Genomic DNA, 19094 nt, shown 5'->3' with positions numbered 1-19094 from the left:
AGAACAGAAGAGCCCCTCCTGGCCCGTATCCGCTCTCGACTGAACACTGATCTTCATGTGGTTGTATTTACACACTAACAGCCAGGTACATGCAAAAGGGCACATCCTGTGCCACTGTGTGCAACTGAGTATCATTCTGAAATAGTAATAGTGAATTTCATTAATAAGTTAATTTCAGCAAAAAGGTAGATTGCCAAAGACATATGATGGTTTTTTTTTCTTTGTATCCTCTTTCACTTTTTCTCAATATTTGTTCCTTTAAAATTTTACTGTTTTTTTTATGATACTGTGACTATAAAAAGTTACATTTTTACCTAATGAGTTTCCCACCTTTCTCTTATGACTACATTTGCCAAGACCAAAAAAAAATGCTTCCTATGAAACATTAGGAAAAAGAAAAAAAACAGTATTTGTATGTACACACAACATTGCAAATGTTTGCTATGTGATATTATCCCTAAAGATAAAATAACATCAACTAAAATATACATAAAAATAAAAAACTTTAAAAATTTTTTAAATTAAAAAATAAAATAAAATAAGAAATTCACATATCCTTAGCACAGGAAAAAAAAAAAAGATAAAAAACAGCAGCAAATTTCACTCAAAACTGAAACAAGATTCTCTTTGATGAAAAGGAGGCTCTACTCGGAGGGCTATTTTGGTTAAGAAGAATATGCCTCAGAACTTAATAATTCTTTTTTTCACTTTTCACAACTGTTATTTTAACTTCTGGACATCTTTGTATTAATAGATTTCTCAACTGCCTATTGGTATTTGTATTGTAATATTATTTCTTGAAATTTGGTAATAACATAGAGTTAAGTACATAGATCCACATCAGTGGTTCAGAAGCAGAGTGTTTCCTGAGGTTTAGTTTAGGTTTCAGGGAGTCATGTTTCACAATTTCAGTAGCCAAAGATGGCTACTTTTATAGCTCTTTTTGAAACATCAAAATGTATCAGTGAGCTATTAGGATTTCAAATTCAAGACTGGAGTTCAAAACAGGACCATTACAACACTTAACCTATTTTAATTTTATACCAACTGCCACATTACTACCAAATATAAAAATATCACATTAGGAAAAAATTTTCCAAAAGGCAATGAAGACACTGAGTGATGCCACGGAGTATAATATCCTTCCTACATGTGATAAGGAAATCTGATACACTCACTTGGGCATTAAAGACAAAATAATCAGCCTAAAGTTACAGAACCCAAGTCCCAGAGTTAAGTGTGTCAGTCCACCTTACAATGAATTCACACAATAAACAGTTTTCAATGAACTTAGCAGACCATACGGTGAAATCTTATGTTCCACAAATCTCTGGTTTGTCTGTCTGTATTACAGCCTTTCTCAGGAAGTACTTTGCATTATCTCAACCTCTGACAGAAGCAACTGTTTAAACTCTTCTTCATAAAAAATGGTAAGTATATTTTAGCATATTCAATTCTAAGGTGAGATTTTCATAAAGCTATGGAGTTGATTTTATAACTATTAATCTAAATCTCACTGGAGAGTTCAACTTTCAAGCACAAATATGGGAACATATTCTCTAATTCTTTAATAAAGCAAAATGTTTCATAAAAATTTCTGAAGGCGGAACATGAAGCGGAACCATGTATATGACACAGTGTTCTGTGCTGGTTAAAAAGAACATGGCCACATATGGTCCAAGGAAAGAAAATCAGACTTATTTTATGGAAGAAGGGAAGAGCTATCAGGAGATACAGAGCACCAGTGGAACTCATCCTAAACAATGAAAAGAAAATGGCAAGCCTCCTTCTTGAAGGCATGTTTCAAGATGGATTAAAGTAATCCGATCCTTGTACCAAACTGACTTCTATCAAGGTCACAAATTTGCATATAAATGAAAGACAAGGTCCACACTTATTAGACATTGCCCTTGAATAACACTTGATCTTAAGCTTCTCACCCAAAGCAAGTCACAAATTTGTTGAAGATTATTCTCCATCACGAGTTCTTTCATACTAGAATTACCCTGCTGTAGTACAGCCAGCCTTTGGTATCCACAGAGGATTGGCTCCAGGACCCTCTTCGATACCAAAATCCATAGATGCACAAGTCCCTTATATAAAATGGCTTAGTACAACACCTAAGAAATTTTGATTCGAACGTTGGTTGATTCCACGGATGCAAAACCTTGTGAATATGGAGGGTCTAGCTGTCCACAAATAATTGCGGATGAGAAAAGTGAGAATTATGTTATGTGTTGAGAGTACCATCAAGTCCAAACAAGGGGTGACAAAATGTGCATAGAGTTCTGAATACTCAGAAAATCTCACTCAATAAAGTATTGTTTTCTATTAGCCTGAACATTAAGTCAACAGAAAATGAAAGGCCATAATTTGCTTAGCACTGTGTTAAGAATTATACATTTACATACTAACTATATATTTCTTACTTGTTTTAGGTACACAAATTTATGCTGAACCAGAATCCTACTTTTAAGGGCAAGAATAGTTTCTGAAAGTCACTTCTTTTGTAAGTTGTTTTTGTCCACATAATGGAGGAAACGATAATTGTGGTTAATAGCAGACTTCTTCTCATTTAATTGGTATTTGGAGTAATTTTCAGAAATGTTTTCTCTTTCTCTCCCAATGATATAAAGTATCAGAGGAACCTTGATACCTGGCTCAGGTGTCAGAGTCTTCTACATTGGGAGTATATATTTAATTATTTACTTCTCTTTGATATTCAACACTTTTGATTACTTCTTTATTCTTGAAGTGATCTCTCTCCCCTGGGACATCACGTTCATTGATTTTCCTCCTACCTCTTAGACCAAACTTCCTCAGCCTTTTGAGGGATTTTCTACAAAGTGATGCTTAAATATTGGTGTTCCCCCTATTCTACCCTCAGTCTTATTTTCTTCTCCCTCCAGCATTTCCCTAGACAGTAAAAATCCACTATCAAATTTCTCTCTCTGGATATAGCCTAAAGTCTGGACTCACCTTTCCTGTCTACTAGACATCTCCACTTGGATCATCTAAAGGCTTCTCACACTCAAGGATATGCTAAGTGAAATTATTATTTGTCTTTCCCCTTCTTAAAATTATGCTGTTTTATCCATAGTTCTCACTTCATTTGATGATCCACCATTCATCTCCTTACCTAGAAATAAAGCCTTAAAGATTTCCCTTCATGTGATGCTCCTGTTAAAATATTTATGAAAGATTACTCCCTCTTCTTCTTCTTGGCCTACACCACCCCAACTAAGGACTCAGACACCTCTTATAAACGGCTTATTTATTTAAGCTTCTAAGAGGTTTCCCTGACTTCACATTCATCCTCCCCACCCCCACGTCCCCATTCTCAGTTAATGATCCCTACAGCTGAATTCTTTCCTGCTTTTTTAAAATCTGAACCTGCTCTGCTTTCAATCCTCTGACTAGTCTCCAGTAGTTAGAGGATAAAATCTAAATTTCCTAGCCTCATGTAGAAGATCCCGCTGATCTAACCTCCCTGGGTAACTACCAACCAGTCTTCCACTTGTAACTCACCATGAAACAAAATGATTCAATTAAACGTAATTGTAACTTTGATCATCATGCTTTTTTCTCACCTTAGAAATTCCATCACTCCTCTGCACAGTCAGAATCCCTTTAGTTCTAAATTTCAGTTCCTTCATGACATCTTCCTTGACTCACCAAGGCACATTCCGTCTCACTTTTCTCACTCACTTGCAATCATTTATGTCTATGAACATACCCAACACTCCTTTGTAATTTTCGTGACAGGCTCTCCAATATCCAATGATGCCTCAATAAATAATTGGCAACAAATATGTTATGAGCAAATAAAGAGATCAATGCTGTTAATCACAGGAAATTCTAAGGAATTCAATGTTTGTAACTTGAAACTGGCCATGAATAAGGAAATAAGGACACATTTCTACTTTGCTTACACTTGAAATACACACAGCCTTACAGGATTTTTCTTTTGGCGATGAAATGGACAGATCTTTATGAATTTTTGAAAAGTAAAACAAATAAGAAGCTTTAAATGCGGTGATTATTGCACACCAACTATTAGAGAAAATTAAATTTTAATTATATATTAACTACTGAACTACTAAAACAATTGAAAACATTCTTATAAATTTGTCTTTACAGTAGTAAAGTTGAAGGAGAAATCTTGAGGAAATATTTGGACTATGCTGGAAATGACTCACTTCCTTAGAATTTTCTCCAGAATTGTTCCTGGTATAATATAGATTCCTATGGAGCGAGCACATTTTGTAGCAAACCCTTGACCCTTTCGAAGTCCCTACAATATAAATTACAGAACTAAGTATAAAAAATACTTTTTTTTATTTGTTGTGGTTTTTTTGTTTTGTTCTGGTTTTTGGAGGGTGGAGGTAATTAGTTTTGTTTATTTGTTTATTTTTAATGGAGGTACTGGGAATTGAACCGAGGACCTCCTGCATGCTAAGCACACAATCTGCCACTGAGCTATACCCTCCCCCTCCCTTTTTTTTGAGGATTTTTTTTTTTTTTGGTGGGGGAGGTAATTAAGTTTATTTATTTAATTAGTTTTTAATGAAAATGTGATCATATTAATTTATGGTTCAATAGCCTACATCTACTCTTAGAAAGCACAGAAGTTTAGATATAAAACAGTTAAATCTTAAGAAAAAAAGGAATCTAAAAAAATGCATAAGATCATTTGTTTCGTAAGAAAAACTTAAAAATTAACGCCACGGTGGGTACTTTTTAACTACGCAAAGTGTTGATCGACAATATCAACAAAGTCAGCTCACATTTTTCAAGAAGTTACATGATAAATAGTGCAGTTCTATTAAAAGATATTCAGTCCACCTTAAACCCACCACATTCTGAAGCCTCTCACCTGGCTGGATGTTTTCTCTTATGATAGTTACATGGTTATCCCGATCTGGCCGTGTGTGTTCATGCCAAAAGCCTATCACATGGCCCAGTTCATGAACAACAATTCCAAATTTATCACAGTTCTTGCCAATAGAGATCGCCTGAGGTCCATTTCCCCGCCGACCTACATAGGAGCAGCATCTGGAATAAAGCAGAAAGTGCAGATGGTGGAGGACAGGAAGATGCTGAGGGAATCACAATAGGGTGAAACTTTAATAAAAAATTCTGATGAACTATAAAGTCCAGCACATTCAGAGGAAGAACAGTTTTTCATTAATAAATAGAACTGATTTCTTGTAATCCTGGTAAATTTATCTACGATAAGAATCTCTGAATAATCAATTGAAGTGGTTTTATATTAATTCATTTATTAGAAGATGTGCCTTAAGTAATTTTTAGGAGTATTCAGAGTATAAATCAGAAAATAAGATACTTATGATAGTTAATGGCTATTACACATACAGTTAAACTCAAGACATCAACTCACATTTATTTCTAATACATTTTTTTATTCTCACAACCCATGTAAATCATTTAGGTAACTACTTTGTCAATATGGTTATCTGGCAATAATCCATTATTTCAGTATTAAATATAAATTAAAGTTTATTTTTCCTCTTTGAGAAAAACAGAATTAAATTTGTGAAAGATGTTGTTAATTAAAAAAGGGATTACTTTTCCTGCTCATGGAAGAATTTCCTTAAAGAAGAAAACTTCTAAAAGAAGTCAATCAAGGAAAATTCGTTTCAAAGGTGAATTATCTAGGGTTAATGGTTGGCGAAGGAAAATCAACTGCTAGAATTATGAGACTTATGAGACTGTGTCAAATCATCAGGCAAATATTCAGTGTGACAGTCCATTTCACCTTCTGAAAGAATCTCTTGGACTGTCAGAATGTGAAACATCCAGAGTGTCTTCCTGCAAATTTCCCTCCACTTACTGACATTTATACTTACCAATGATGTTTTTCTATGCACAATACAGAAGTTCCATTTACTCACTTTGTGTGTGTGTGTGCATGTGTGTCAGTGTGCAAGAGTGTGCACACACGCAAGGGTGGACACATAGGGACACTCACTTTAATCTTTAAATGGTATAATAATATACTAATTACAATCACAATTATAAATAAAATTAGGCCTAAAACTTCAATAATTAGGGTTTAATTTAAAATAGCTTATCTAAGGGCCACCCCTCCAGACAGCAATAGAGGGCAGTAAGTAATTGTCTTGAATAGATGGGAATTATCACGGTGCCAGCCACCAAACACATTTTCTAATGTGAAAATTACCCAAAATTAGTTGCCCAAATGATTAAAATGAATTTCACTAATTTCGTTCTTCAGAGTAAGCACATCTGGCAGTCCTGTTGATTGTTCACAAATACAAATATTTGTCATTCCAGTTATTTCTGTAGGCTTTAAATGCCTAAGCATTTTAACCTATCCCATGCCAATTTGAAAGAGTAATTTGGTTTATTATTTATGAATCTATTATGATGGTTAATTAAGCTTAATAAATCAATAATAGAGAGAAAACTGAGGAAACGGACAGGGAAAAATAGGGAACTGTACTTTTGCTCCCAGGTAGATTTCTTAATAGCACACTTTAATTTATACATTCATAGTTATTGATTACATGCTGACATAGTAAAGTATTAGATGTAGCAAAACACAAAATTTTGGAGAGATTTAAATGGAAATATTTGCTACCATAAAGCAATAGTCATGAAACTGAAATAACTGATTGTATGGCAGCTAAATGACCCACACTGAGTCATTCTTGATGATATATTCAGAGAAGAATGTACTTTGCAAATCAAAATCCAGGAGCTAGTCAAGCAATATGGTCAATTCATTTAATCTAAAACATCCTTCATTAGCATTTTACCCATAACAATTTCCAATAAATAAGATGGGGTTTCATAATGGAAATCAAAAACACATCTCACACTGACTGTTACAATGGTCCTGTGAAAAAAGAAAAATGTGGTGGTTTGAGCTCTGACATATGTCAGGTCTAGGGACAGACGAATTCTAGGTGCTCAAATGACTACAAAGCTAAATATATGTACATATAATTATGTCTGGAATGACAGGGTGATACGCACAATTTATAAAAACATGGTTTAAACATGTCTAGGTGTTATCTTGGTTTCTTTCTAACGGCATCCAGGTTTGATACTGTTTTCTTGTATATGGCTTTTGATTTTTTGTTTCTAATTTGGGTGTTGCTTTTAAAGCTTGGCCATTATAAGATTGATCTGCCCTCTCAAGAAAAACTTTCATCATCTTTAGAGAAGCCTCACTTCTCCCTAAGCCATAGAGAGTAACTGAGTAATCCATAACCTGTTATTCCCTACTTTGGCCTCGGATTGGTGGATCAAAGCTTATAAAAAAAGTTGCCTATAAGCATAAAGATGCCCTCCCCACAGCAGTCTTTTCTCAGCACAGAGATAATTTCTAAACCGTAAAGTCAGATGACGTCACTTCTGTACTCGATATTCTCCGATGACTGTGTGGTAAACTGTGTCAATGTTCAAAAATATTCATCACCTCTCTCTAGGAGATCATTATATTTCCCTTCCCTACTAGGTTTGGTCATGTGACTTGCTCTGGACAATGTCATGTGAGCACAAATTGAAGTTGGGTTTGCCCAAAGATACTTAAATCTGTAGTTGCATTCCTGAAATTAGGCTTTTTGAGCATTCATGTGTACATTTGTGACTGTTAAGTAGTCATGTTGCATTTTGGTTTGTTTTGGTGCTCACTTTCCAGTTCAGATTTACCCTGTGTTATTTTTTTTCAATGATAAAAAGGGTGATACTTCTTACAGGAATTGATCTTTGGCCTGCTCATCACTCCAATCATTTCGTGGCTTCTAAATTTATTTGAAATTACCATAATTGGCCACAATTTCACGAAACAATTATTTTGCTATGATAATGCTGTATTTACATCTCATAAAAATTAATTTAAATTATTAAAGACTTTGAGTGTTGGTATTGCACAAAATACTGAGGGCCATCTAGAATAAGATATGTTTTAAGCTAAACACTTAACACTCTGTTGGAATTGGTATTGGGTCTTTGTCTTATAAGAGCTGTGGCATATAACATATCACATTTAACAAGCCCTAGTGTACATCTCCACTGCATATGGAGACGTGGTAAATGGTGCCATTGATATGGATGGCGACCTTCCTCAGTTCTTTGACCTGGAAGACGAATGCTTCTTACCACTTCCTCTCACTATCATCACTTTGATTGAGCTTCCTCACTGAGTCAGACAACTTGGAGCTCTTGCCATTTTTTAAAACCTCTAAATTCATGAAGTACATGTTCTTCAAAACCCCATTAAATTCTTACCTCCTTTTATCTTAGGATTACACACGATGTACATTAGCTGATGTGTAAATTGTCAATACTTTCCTGATCACCTACTTACAAAGCAGTGTGCTGAGTGTCACGAGGGACACAGAGGTACGCTCCCTGCCCTCATCAGTGACGAAGGCAGACATTTGCTTGGACAGTGGAGATGGAGCTATGACAGCTGTTGCAGGGCAGAGTCCCACTGTGGGAAGCTCAGAAATGGATGAGAATAAAATATGGGAAAGATTTCCACCGATGAGAAAGGAAAGACTTTCAAGTAACTAAAATGTCACAAAAACAAACATGAAGATATGATAGTAAATAGGGAAAATTAGTTTAGTGGGATAAAACAAGTGAAATGGAAAACTTTGAAAAGAGTCAAGTTAATAAAACAATATGAGTATGCATATGAGTTTGTTACAAACAGAATTTGAGCAATGAAGTAATAAATGATTGGGGCTTTGGATGCATTCGTTTTACAAAATTGAAGAGTGGGAAAGAGAAAACATGTATTGATCTGAATACATTATATATTTAGCAATATGTAAGCTGAGCTATATCCACTCCTTTTAGATAACCAGAGGAAGGAAGGACAGTCTAGCTTTGGCCTTTTAAATATTAAATACACATAAAGAACTAGGAGGGACTTCAAATGTAATCAAAACTTGTCAAGCTAAAATTAGAGTAATTCAGAAGGAAACATTGCTTAAATAAGTCACAGCTAAAAAATTATGGCGCTATCCAAAAATATATAGAAAAATGATCATCTGTATTTTTTCTTAATGTCACTTAGGGTTAAAATTAAAACCCATTACTTTTTTGTTGAAATACGGTTGATTTACAGTGTTGTGTTAGTTTCAGGTACATAGCATAGTGATTCAGTGATACATATATATATTCTTTTTCATTGTCAGTGATTACAAGGTATTGAATATAGTTCCCTGTGCTATACAGTAGGACCTCGTTATCTATTTTATATATAGTAGTTAGTATCTGCAAATCCCAAACTCCTAATCTAGAAAAAAATATGGAATTTGCATGTAATCCTTATGCAGGGACCATGCTAATCTCTGCATCCTTCCAATTTTATATATGTGCCTCTGAAGGAAGCACAAAACCCATTACTTTTTAGGTTAAGTTAAACGTTCTGGGAAAATGTGGTAGAAACAAAGCCAGATGTTGTAATTCCCCAATACCTAGTGAAATACTTATTTCCCCCACCCTCAAAATATGTGTCACTAGGGCAAGAACTATTTCCTCCAAAGGACTTGAGCAGTTATTTTTACTTCCCTAAATGAACTGTAATAGAAGGTATTCAAATAGCTGTAGCTGATTAGGGAAAATTACTCTATAGAAGAATTTCAGCTAATAAATGTAGAAGGAATGAAAGAAAAGAACATTAGAAAAGCACGATTTTGCAATGAGGAGAACTTGCACAACGCAGGGACCTGGCAGTCACCACCTGAATCCACTGATCAGTCACAGTGTCACTAAAGTGGTAGGTCCAGGCACTCGTACCTCTTGATGTGATGCAGGGTAGAGTAGACAGCACACCATATGTTCTTAGCAAACAAATAAACAAAAATGGAGGCTAAATTTAAATATGCAGATGTTTACATATAGGTTTCAATTAACTGGAAATACAGAGGGACAAGCTTGAAAATTTTCACAATGAAAAATATTTTAAAGTATCCATCATTGTTTGGAGAACTGCTGTTACTGTAACTTGGCTAGATTATGGGATTTGTGGGAGGATGTGGCAGCAGAAGAAGTGGAGATGGAAGCTGTGGTAAGTTCATGGCATTCCTTAAATGCTACATCAAAGAAGTTAGATTTTGTTATCAGGCTAGCATTTCCCAAAATGTGTTCTGGGTTATTGATACACATTCTTCACTATTAAAAGGGTGGGATGGTGTTTCATTTTTTAAATAAGTTTAGAGAACACTGTATTCTGTATTCCTTTCAACTGGCTGAATACCAGTAAGGTTTAGCACACTGCTTATAGAAATAATCTGTTGAAATTTAACACAGAGTTTTCACAACTTACAGAATGGTTGTTTTGGAGAGAGTACTGTTATCATCCTGTAGGAAGCAAATCTAGAAAACACCCCTGTAAGAGGAAACAGTGAGGAATCTCAAAAAGCATGGTATTTTTGCTCTGATGAGTATTTTTTTTTAAGATAATTCTGGTGGCACTGAATTGGCGAGGCAAGGCTGGAGAGCAGCTGGAATGCGCCAGTTGTAAAGTGACAAAGACACGAATGGACCAGGGGGCTGGCATGGGGCAAAACTGGAAACCAGAAGACATAGTGAATATCCACACAAACTCTTCGTGCAAATTTTAGAGGGTGCACAACAGAATCACTAAAACAGAGAATACTGAGCTTTCCAATTCAGGTGAGTGGGAGGTTGGCAATGCCACCACGTAGCTAGAACAGAAGGAAAGGCAGCTGAGGTGGTGACGGAACACACTTGGAGCAGATGCACAGAGGTCTGTGATCAAAGAATACATTTACTTAAAATATAATATTTTCTTACATAAAATTGATACTTTCTCATGGGCAAAATACTAAGCAAATATTAAAACACGAATCTTACCTATGGGTCTTTCTCCCTCCTACGTAAGTCATTCCCTGGTTCTACTCACCCGCAAGGCCTGTAGGTGAAAACAATGTAACTCTCCTCATCGGCTCTTTCAATGAAAGTCACACATGTGTGCTTTTCCCAGTGCCTCATGGCCTGCTTGAACATGGCTCGCTGGCTGCCTGGAAAAAGGTGTGACATTAATAAAACAGTGCCTTCCCCAGAGAGGAGTCTGCACGCAGCTGCTCTGTCCCGAGTCTGTCTGCACAGGTCAGACGCCATCACTGTCCTCATCCAAGGAACACCCGCCCCGAGCCCTGCAGGGAGCCCTGGTGGAGAGAGGACGCTGCCTTCACGATTGGAAGGTTCCAGCTTACTGTCCATACAGGTATGTGTGTACAGGGCTCCAAGAACGAGAAATACATTCTTCCTGTAAGCTGAAAAGAAACCAGCTTCCAGATTTGATGGGCACATTTGAAACTCAATTTAAAGCCCAGAACAGCTCTTTAGATTCTTAGAACTCAAGACTAAATATATTTTTAAATTTAAGACTTCCTGACAACTAAGGGAAATGGAGTATTTCTCAAGTTTGATTTAATAGTATGTTATATATATGAATATTCTATAAAAATATACACATAACCTATATGATAATTATTTCTTAATCAAGATCGACCCTCTGGGAATGTCTTACCAGTGAAGTTGCCTCCTATAACGTAAGGAATAACACCTCCAGGCCATACTCGTTCAGTTCTTGATGTAGCAGCTCTGGGAACTCGGTTTTTCTCATTTTGCCCTGAGAATTTTAGAGGTACTTTTCCCTTAACTGTGTTGTTTTGCTCCAAGCCTGCGGTGACATTTAAAACATTCTGTGAAACAGAAGTCCTCGGACAGAGAATCATTTACCTCTTAAAGGACAAGTTAAAATGTCTTATTTACATATTTATATAAATATGCCTGCAGTCAAAATGCATGAAAGAAAAACTTTAATTATATTACATACTTTAAAAAAGCCTTAAAATATTTAATTAATTCATGTCAAAATACTATTTCTTAAAGCTTTGTGAGCAAATTTTGATGAATTTCCATACAACAGCCAACAGTGGATAGAAGTCAAGTAGACTTTGTAAGGCACAAAGTCTTTCACGTATTTAGTATTCTGCTTTGTATCATGTATTATGCATTCTGCTTTATTAGATCACTAAGAAATTCACCATCAGAATAAAATAGACATTTTTTAAAAGTCTTATGATGTTCAAAACTCTTACTCCTGCTAAATCCCTAATCCTTTAAATCAGAATTGATATTCCCTAATATAGTCTAAAATTGTGAATATCATACTGTAGATGCAGTAAATGAAGGATAAGATAGACATGGTCTCAGATTCTGAGACAGTGGGCTACCTCCATTCCAGTTTCCCTGGGATTCACATCCAGACAACAGCATGGTTTAGAGATCAGCACAGAAAGTGAACAGGCCAACAACACAAAATGTAGTCTATTCTGCAACAATGTCGGGTCAGTATTTACTAACTTTTCTTGGTAGCCTTTTGTAACATTTTTTCTTACTGTTTTATTTTTCCTAAATTTGCGTGATTTTGTTTTTCTTATTTATATATGACTGCTGATATTAATATCTTACAGCTTGCACACACTTCAGAAAACAAATATTGAATGCGTGCCCCCTGTGTGTGTGTCCCTAACATGTCTATCTTTTTAATATCCTGGAGTAAAGCATCTTTGCTTTGGAAAATTAATTCTTGAAAGTAGGCACTTTTAAGTATTTTATTAATAATCAGTCAATTTAAGGGATATTAGGATATGAACTTTGAACAGAAGACTTTAAAAAAAAAAACCTCTAAAATCTACAAATAGTGATTAATAAATGCAATACTTTAAACTAATCATGAAGCCAGAAGGCAATTCCTCTGAATGTTTCCTACATACATATCTTTGGAAGGATCAAAAATATTTTCAAGTATGTTTAATCTAATTAATCAGTTTGCCAATTTAAGTGGATTTTATTTCAGAACAAACAGCCATGATATTTTTTCATTTGATTAAAATTTATGTAGCTCCATGCTTGATAAAATCACTATAGTGTGAAGCCAATGTACTGGAAATAAATATCAACAATCAAATAAACAACTAATATAATTTTTTAAAAAGGAGAAGCTGAAAATAAGTTGAAATATTTCAAATGTTCCAAATTATGTTCTAAAAAACTTACATCGAAAATCAACTAACAAAATAAAAATGAATAAAGGACTCTCAGAATATATCCTTTCCATACTGTGCATCTTAATGGCAAACTGAACTGCTGTAATATTCAGTGTACATCAAGTCAAGCGTCTGCAACTTTAAACATTGATATACCAGCGCCAATTCTTCTTATCCTCTCTATAAGTTGATAGAGGGCCCCTCGTTTCTTTGACATACCATGGTCTCCAAATCCACCTTAAAGAATAAAGGAAATGGTTAAGTTAAACTCACTGTAAATTAAAGTTCTTTTAAATAAGCAATAGGAATAGGCGACATTGATTCTTCTTTGGACATCTCTTTGTATGTGGTCTTACAAGGTTAGAGTCATGAATATCCTTAAGTCTTGGAAAAGGGTTAAAAATTCTACAATAACAAATTTTAGCAACTAAAACTAAGGGGGTAGGAGAGACCCAGAGAGCAATCTAAATGACTTTATTTGGGCATCGTGGCAATTGAGTCATCTATTGACAATTTCAAACATTTTTCTTCACTGTGACCTTGACATCGCATAGTATTGTATAGGATGACAGCAAGTTGTTCTGCCCTGTGGAGTGCATTCCAGCTACCTCCCCAGTGTGAACTAAAAGTTTTCAGATACCAAATCGGCAAATGGGAATAAAAACATTAGAAGAGCATGCTGTATGTCAATTACTCCTCAATGAAACTGGGGAAAAAAAGAGCAAGTGTATAGTGCAAGTTTTGCTCCAAGGCTTCGATTTCTAAAAGCATATGATGTTTTATAACATATTCAAATAAATTTTGAAAATTAGCTTCTGTAATTTATAAAAACCAATAATATCTAATTAGAAAAAAGTCACAAGGTGAGATTCCAAAGGATGTCTGGCTGCAAAATACATTGTTACACTATGCAATTTGCAAAAATTATTTAAAAAGATGTAGAGAATTTTATAGCTCAAAAAGTAGAGGAAAGAGTGGGGATAAGAAAATGTGTCTTCTTGTAATTTTAAGAACAAAGTCATAATTAGAAAGTAGATCATTTGATGAAAATCCAACTCTTTTTAATTCTCATTCCAGGGCTTTAATAAAATGCCTCAAATTTTATCTCCTGTTTTGCATTCCCCTTGAATTTTTGATTGATTGGCAAATAATAAAGAGGTATCATTGAGCGGATAACTAATATGATCACTAATGATGTCAGAACAAGTGGTTCATGAGCGTGTGGACACTATGGAAGAGGACCAGAAATTCACAGAAACGACGAATTGTTCCTACACTTTGAGCTATTTCCTTCCAATATCCTTTCTGCCTTTAATACTGAAACTTAATTACCTAGATTGACGCTAATGAAAAACAATAATAAAAATTATCACCATATGAGCCTCATAGGAAAAATCAATTAAGTCCTTATAAGGCAATTAAGTCAGAGTGCTTGTTCCCTAACTGATAATCTGCTTAATTATGTGCATTACACAGTCACATTTTTTCTGTGCCCCTTGAGAAAAGCTTTTGAAATTTTTTCATTGAACATTTTAGAAAGATGAGGTAATACTTAAATGTATTCATTCCTAAGTAGTTACAAGAAACATTTTTAAAGGATGGTAAAAATGGATTTGAAATGACCATTGTGTAAAAATTATATAGCAAATTAGGCCTGAAACACATATAAATAACTATAGAATGAGGCTAATCCTGAGGAAAAAAGAAATGTCTTAGTTAATATTAAGGTGATTTTAAGGATAAGAGTAATTATAGACTAGAGAAAACATTTCAAGACTATCAAAGACAATAATGTTTTTAATAGTTTAGTAATTTTGAATAATTTTATAGCAATTGAAATAAAATTTTGTGTAGGTAGTTCATTGAAATAGAAAAAAAGAAAATTCATAGATGATTATTTCTCACATATCCTAAAAATTCCAAAATGAAAATATACAAACCAAATAAATATTTATGGGAAAGACAACACATTTTGAAATAAAAAATATAGTCAGTTCAACACAAACTACCAAGGAAGGGAAAAGATAGAGCAGGAAAAAGCTAACTGACTACTTCTACAATGTTTGAAATCCAACTGAATAGTGCAAAATACTTTGAAATACATAATATTCATATATATATATATATATATATATATATATATATATAATATATGTTTTTTAATGATTGATAGTGTAATCTTATTTTATGCTATTTATCTAAAATAATGGTATTTTCTTCCAAATATTACACTTTCAGAGCTTAACTATAAATGAAATGACAAAATTATATAGTACTAAAATGTTCTAAATCACAGAAAATAAATGCCCCTAGTACAAAGAGAGGAAAATGACTTAAAGAAAAGTCTTGAATAAAGCTTGAATCTAACCAGTTTTAATAAAGACTAAAAATGGAGCATGGTAAGTCTAAGCTTTTGTTGAGTTGTATCATTACTTTGTTGTCCCAAATCCACTGTCTCTGTGTCAGTGTTAAGTGTGGTTGAAGAGTCTGTCGATAAACACATCCTACAGGAATGTGCTGTCTGTGATTACACTGCAAAGCAGCTTTCCTCCTATATTTGGTCTCTGTTTTAGAAAAGCCTTTCATGGCTCATACTTTTCACTATAACTAAGGCTAAAGCATATTATTTTTAAGTAATGTATTATTTTAAATCACTTCCTTAAGTTTGATTATCTTAAATAAATTTCATACATGCAATAATTGTATTTTGATTATAGACAATCATGTCTTTATCCTTAAAAAGTGCATGCTAACCTACTGAATGTTGAAAAGCTATGTTGTCTGCAATTAACCTCAAAATATTTTATACACCCTTCTGCATGTATGCGTGCACACACACACACAAAGCAAATACAGTAAACGTAACAATCGTTGACTCTTAGAGGTGTATGGGTATTGCTTGTATTATTCTATTAACTTTTCCACACTTTTGAAACTTATAATAAAAAGTCTTAAGTCTAAAATGTCCTTGTCTGCTAGATACCACAAAGGGATGATGTATCTTATTTTCCACAGAATACAAGAAGAAAATAAAAATAGCATTGAGCATGAGGAGAGAGTCAATAAAAACAAAAAGCACGACACTGAATCAATGTTTCAGCTATAACAACAAAATGAAGTTTTACATTTTTAACCTTGCAATGTTCCTCAAATAAAATACAGACTAAAAAGTTGTATCAAAATAATATGAATCTTTTTTTAAATTTTAATTAAACTATTTAAAAATGAGAACCCAAATAATTTTTTAAATATTACAAATCTCATATAGGCATAATTCAAACATGTTCAAACAGTTAAATTGAAATTATCTTCCAGGTTTTCATAAAAATTATAAAGCTAGATCAATTTCTCTAATAAGCTTGTGTGTAATCACTCTAAGAATAATTTATGTTTTGTAACTCAGTATCCAAATAGAAGGCAACTGAATATAATGCTCAAGAGGATGAAATTTGACATTTCTAAGAACTGAATTTTGGTCCTCACTCAGCCATTTCCTGGCTACGTGACAATGAGAAAACTATATAACCTTGTAAATCTCCTTACTTGTAAATCACAATAATATTAGCAGCTACCCTCATGGGGTCATTATGAGGATACAAAGAGTTAATGCTTGCAAAGTACTTAAACCAAGCCTGGTATGAGGTAAATACATTGTTATATACATCAATTAATAATATTAAAACTATGAACAAAACCTAAATTTCTAAACAGGCTCATCCATATCAAGGGAATCAGAGTTGACCAGCAAATATTAAAAATGATCCAAAGAGTATTTTAACATTTGAAGAGTAGATGAATGCAAACTGAATCAAATAGTAAACCATACCTGTGGTGTGTCCAAATTTTCCAAAGGGGTTCTGTGTAAGGTCAATTGTCCTATCAATTTGAAAGATATTTAAGTCTTCATCATCTAAGGCAATGTCACCCCAAAACACAGCTAAAAGAGAAAAGTTTAATTAAAATGTAAATTATTTAAGAACAAAAATCAAGGCAAACAAGCTAACAAGAAAAGTATTGCAAAAATATGGAAATGTGGTCCTTACAGATATAGATGTATTTCAGAAAGTAAGGGTAACCAAACATACTGGACCTCTTACAATGTAATATGAGCCACCTGTGAAAGGATGTGACCTACGTTTTTCACTTTGATGTTTGAGGGCAGGAGGAGAAAGTCATTTCTTTGAATGGAATGGTCTCTGATTTGTGGAGGATCCTAAGGAAAGAGAATTCAGCAATCATGGCTAATTTGAAAATAAGTCAGAATCTGATAGGAATGCCTGAATTCACAGTGCCTACCCGTGATCAGCAGCAGGTCAGGAAAGAGAGGTAGAATTAACCTCTAAACCATGTGCTATTGTAACTTCATAAAGTGCAATTAAGACAAAAGACTATTGTGCTGTTACAGCAACTCATTCATTACATTTTTATACAGTTATAATACACTTTCTCTAAAGACCACATTGGCTTGGACTCTCTATAAAATGTATAAATAACTAGCAAAAGTAATATTTAAGTCAACATTTTTTTAGGCAATGACTAGATGCTGGACTTTGATCTTTGATGACAAATAAGACATTGTCCTTATTTTCAGGAGCTTCAAAACCATTACCCTCATCCTGGAAACACTCTGATTCTATCTTTTATAACCAGAAAATTTATGCTACTTAAAGTAAAGCTCTACGAACCACTGCGAATTTATTTAAAGCCAGTATGTGAATTCTCTACTAAGGTCAGAAATATACATTTGCATAACAAAAAAATGGCCTCCTTGTTTATTTGAGTCTAAAAGTAGATTAATCAATCCCTTTGTACTGCCAGAAGTCAAAATATAATAACTCTAGGAAACATAACAAACTTAAGAGAATAAATTAATCATGAAATAGTAAAACATTGACAAATGCTTTGGAAATTCTGGGATATTTGTTTCTTGATACAGGTTACAAATTTTCTTTTTTTAAAATTTTTCTTCAGATTTTTCTTCTGCAAAACCAAAAAGGCGAGGAGGAACTTATATTAGAAATGTAGAAAATGACAAAACCCATGCTTTTCAAATCACTCTCTTTTACTAAATCCAAATCTTAATATGTATGAATTTTCACTAAAAAAAAACTAATAAAGTTAGTTAATTTAAAAACTTTAAACTCCAGTCTTGAAAGCTATCCAATGCTTTAGGATTTGAGCAAAGGTTTATCAAATAAAATTGTATACTTGGTTTAGTTCATGTATACAAAACTGATATAAGGAGTTTATTTATGAGTAAACCTAGAAAGGAAAAAAATAGGAATTAGCTTAAGGTGAGTTATCAGTTTTTCATATGAAAAAATAGTCGTTAGAATTCTCGCATCAACCTTCCCTTCTGCCCCACTCTCAGTGAAAGGGCGGTCTGCAGAAGGAGAGCGATGCTCACCATCTTTCACTATCACAGAGACCAAGTGCGATGGGTCCACAGAGCAGCTTACAGTGCTGGCTAAGAAGGTGGTCTTGATGCCTTAAATTGAATCCAGATTCTAACCAACTTCATACGCACGCAGCAGAAACTGCTCCATATCCACCCTCCCGAAAGCCAGACGCCCTAAGAAAATAGATGGCCTACTTAAATAAAATATTTTGCAATTATATAAAAGGCTTGATTAGTTCTTATAAAAACAAATTTTGCACTGTCTTATTTTATTCAAGATTTTTCACTACGCTAAGCAAAAATCAGTTTACTAGTTATTTAAATCTTCCATCGTGAGTATTTACTATGCAAATCATTGTATAGTAACTCAGTGACTCTCACTTTGGCTCTTCCTCCCCTAGTGCTGGGGGAAAACTAGGGGCAATGGATAAGTGCTTCTATAACATTTATTTGCCCAGGAATCATAGTGAACCTGGTTAAAATGCAGGTTCTGATTTACTAGGCCTGGGGAGATGCCTCAGATCTCCATTTTTAACAAGCTCTCAATACTACAAATAATTAGCATTGTCATTATCGTTATTAGCATTACATCTTTTCTGCAAGAATAAATT

The 19094-nt window shown here is 34.1% G+C and overlaps 1 protein-coding gene and 1 pseudogene across 1 annotated transcript in view; both read right to left on the bottom strand.

Annotated features, from left to right (window-relative positions):
• The window catches only part of TLL1 (tolloid like 1), a 183610-nt gene that overhangs the window by 87330 nt on the left and 77186 nt on the right, over positions 1 to 19094 (bottom strand). The window contains exons 2-6 of the mRNA XM_031464184.2: positions 16912 to 17022; positions 13242 to 13322; positions 11561 to 11713; positions 10931 to 11048; positions 4877 to 5055 (exon numbers count right to left, since the gene is read on the bottom strand). Of these exons, the coding sequence (XP_031320044.2) occupies positions 4877 to 5055; positions 10931 to 11048; positions 11561 to 11713; positions 13242 to 13322; positions 16912 to 17022 (642 nt within the window). The remainder of the gene's footprint in view (positions 1 to 4876; positions 5056 to 10930; positions 11049 to 11560; positions 11714 to 13241; positions 13323 to 16911; positions 17023 to 19094) is intronic.
• Positions 9303 to 9395, bottom strand: LOC116148990 (U6 spliceosomal RNA; annotated as a pseudogene).

Source organism: Camelus dromedarius, chromosome 1, assembly GCF_036321535.1.
Source record: "Camelus dromedarius isolate mCamDro1 chromosome 1, mCamDro1.pat, whole genome shotgun sequence".
NCBI lineage: Eukaryota > Metazoa > Chordata > Mammalia > Artiodactyla > Camelidae > Camelus > Camelus dromedarius.
Note: the sequence above shows the minus strand (reverse complement) of the source record. Positions and strands in the feature narration are given on the sequence as shown.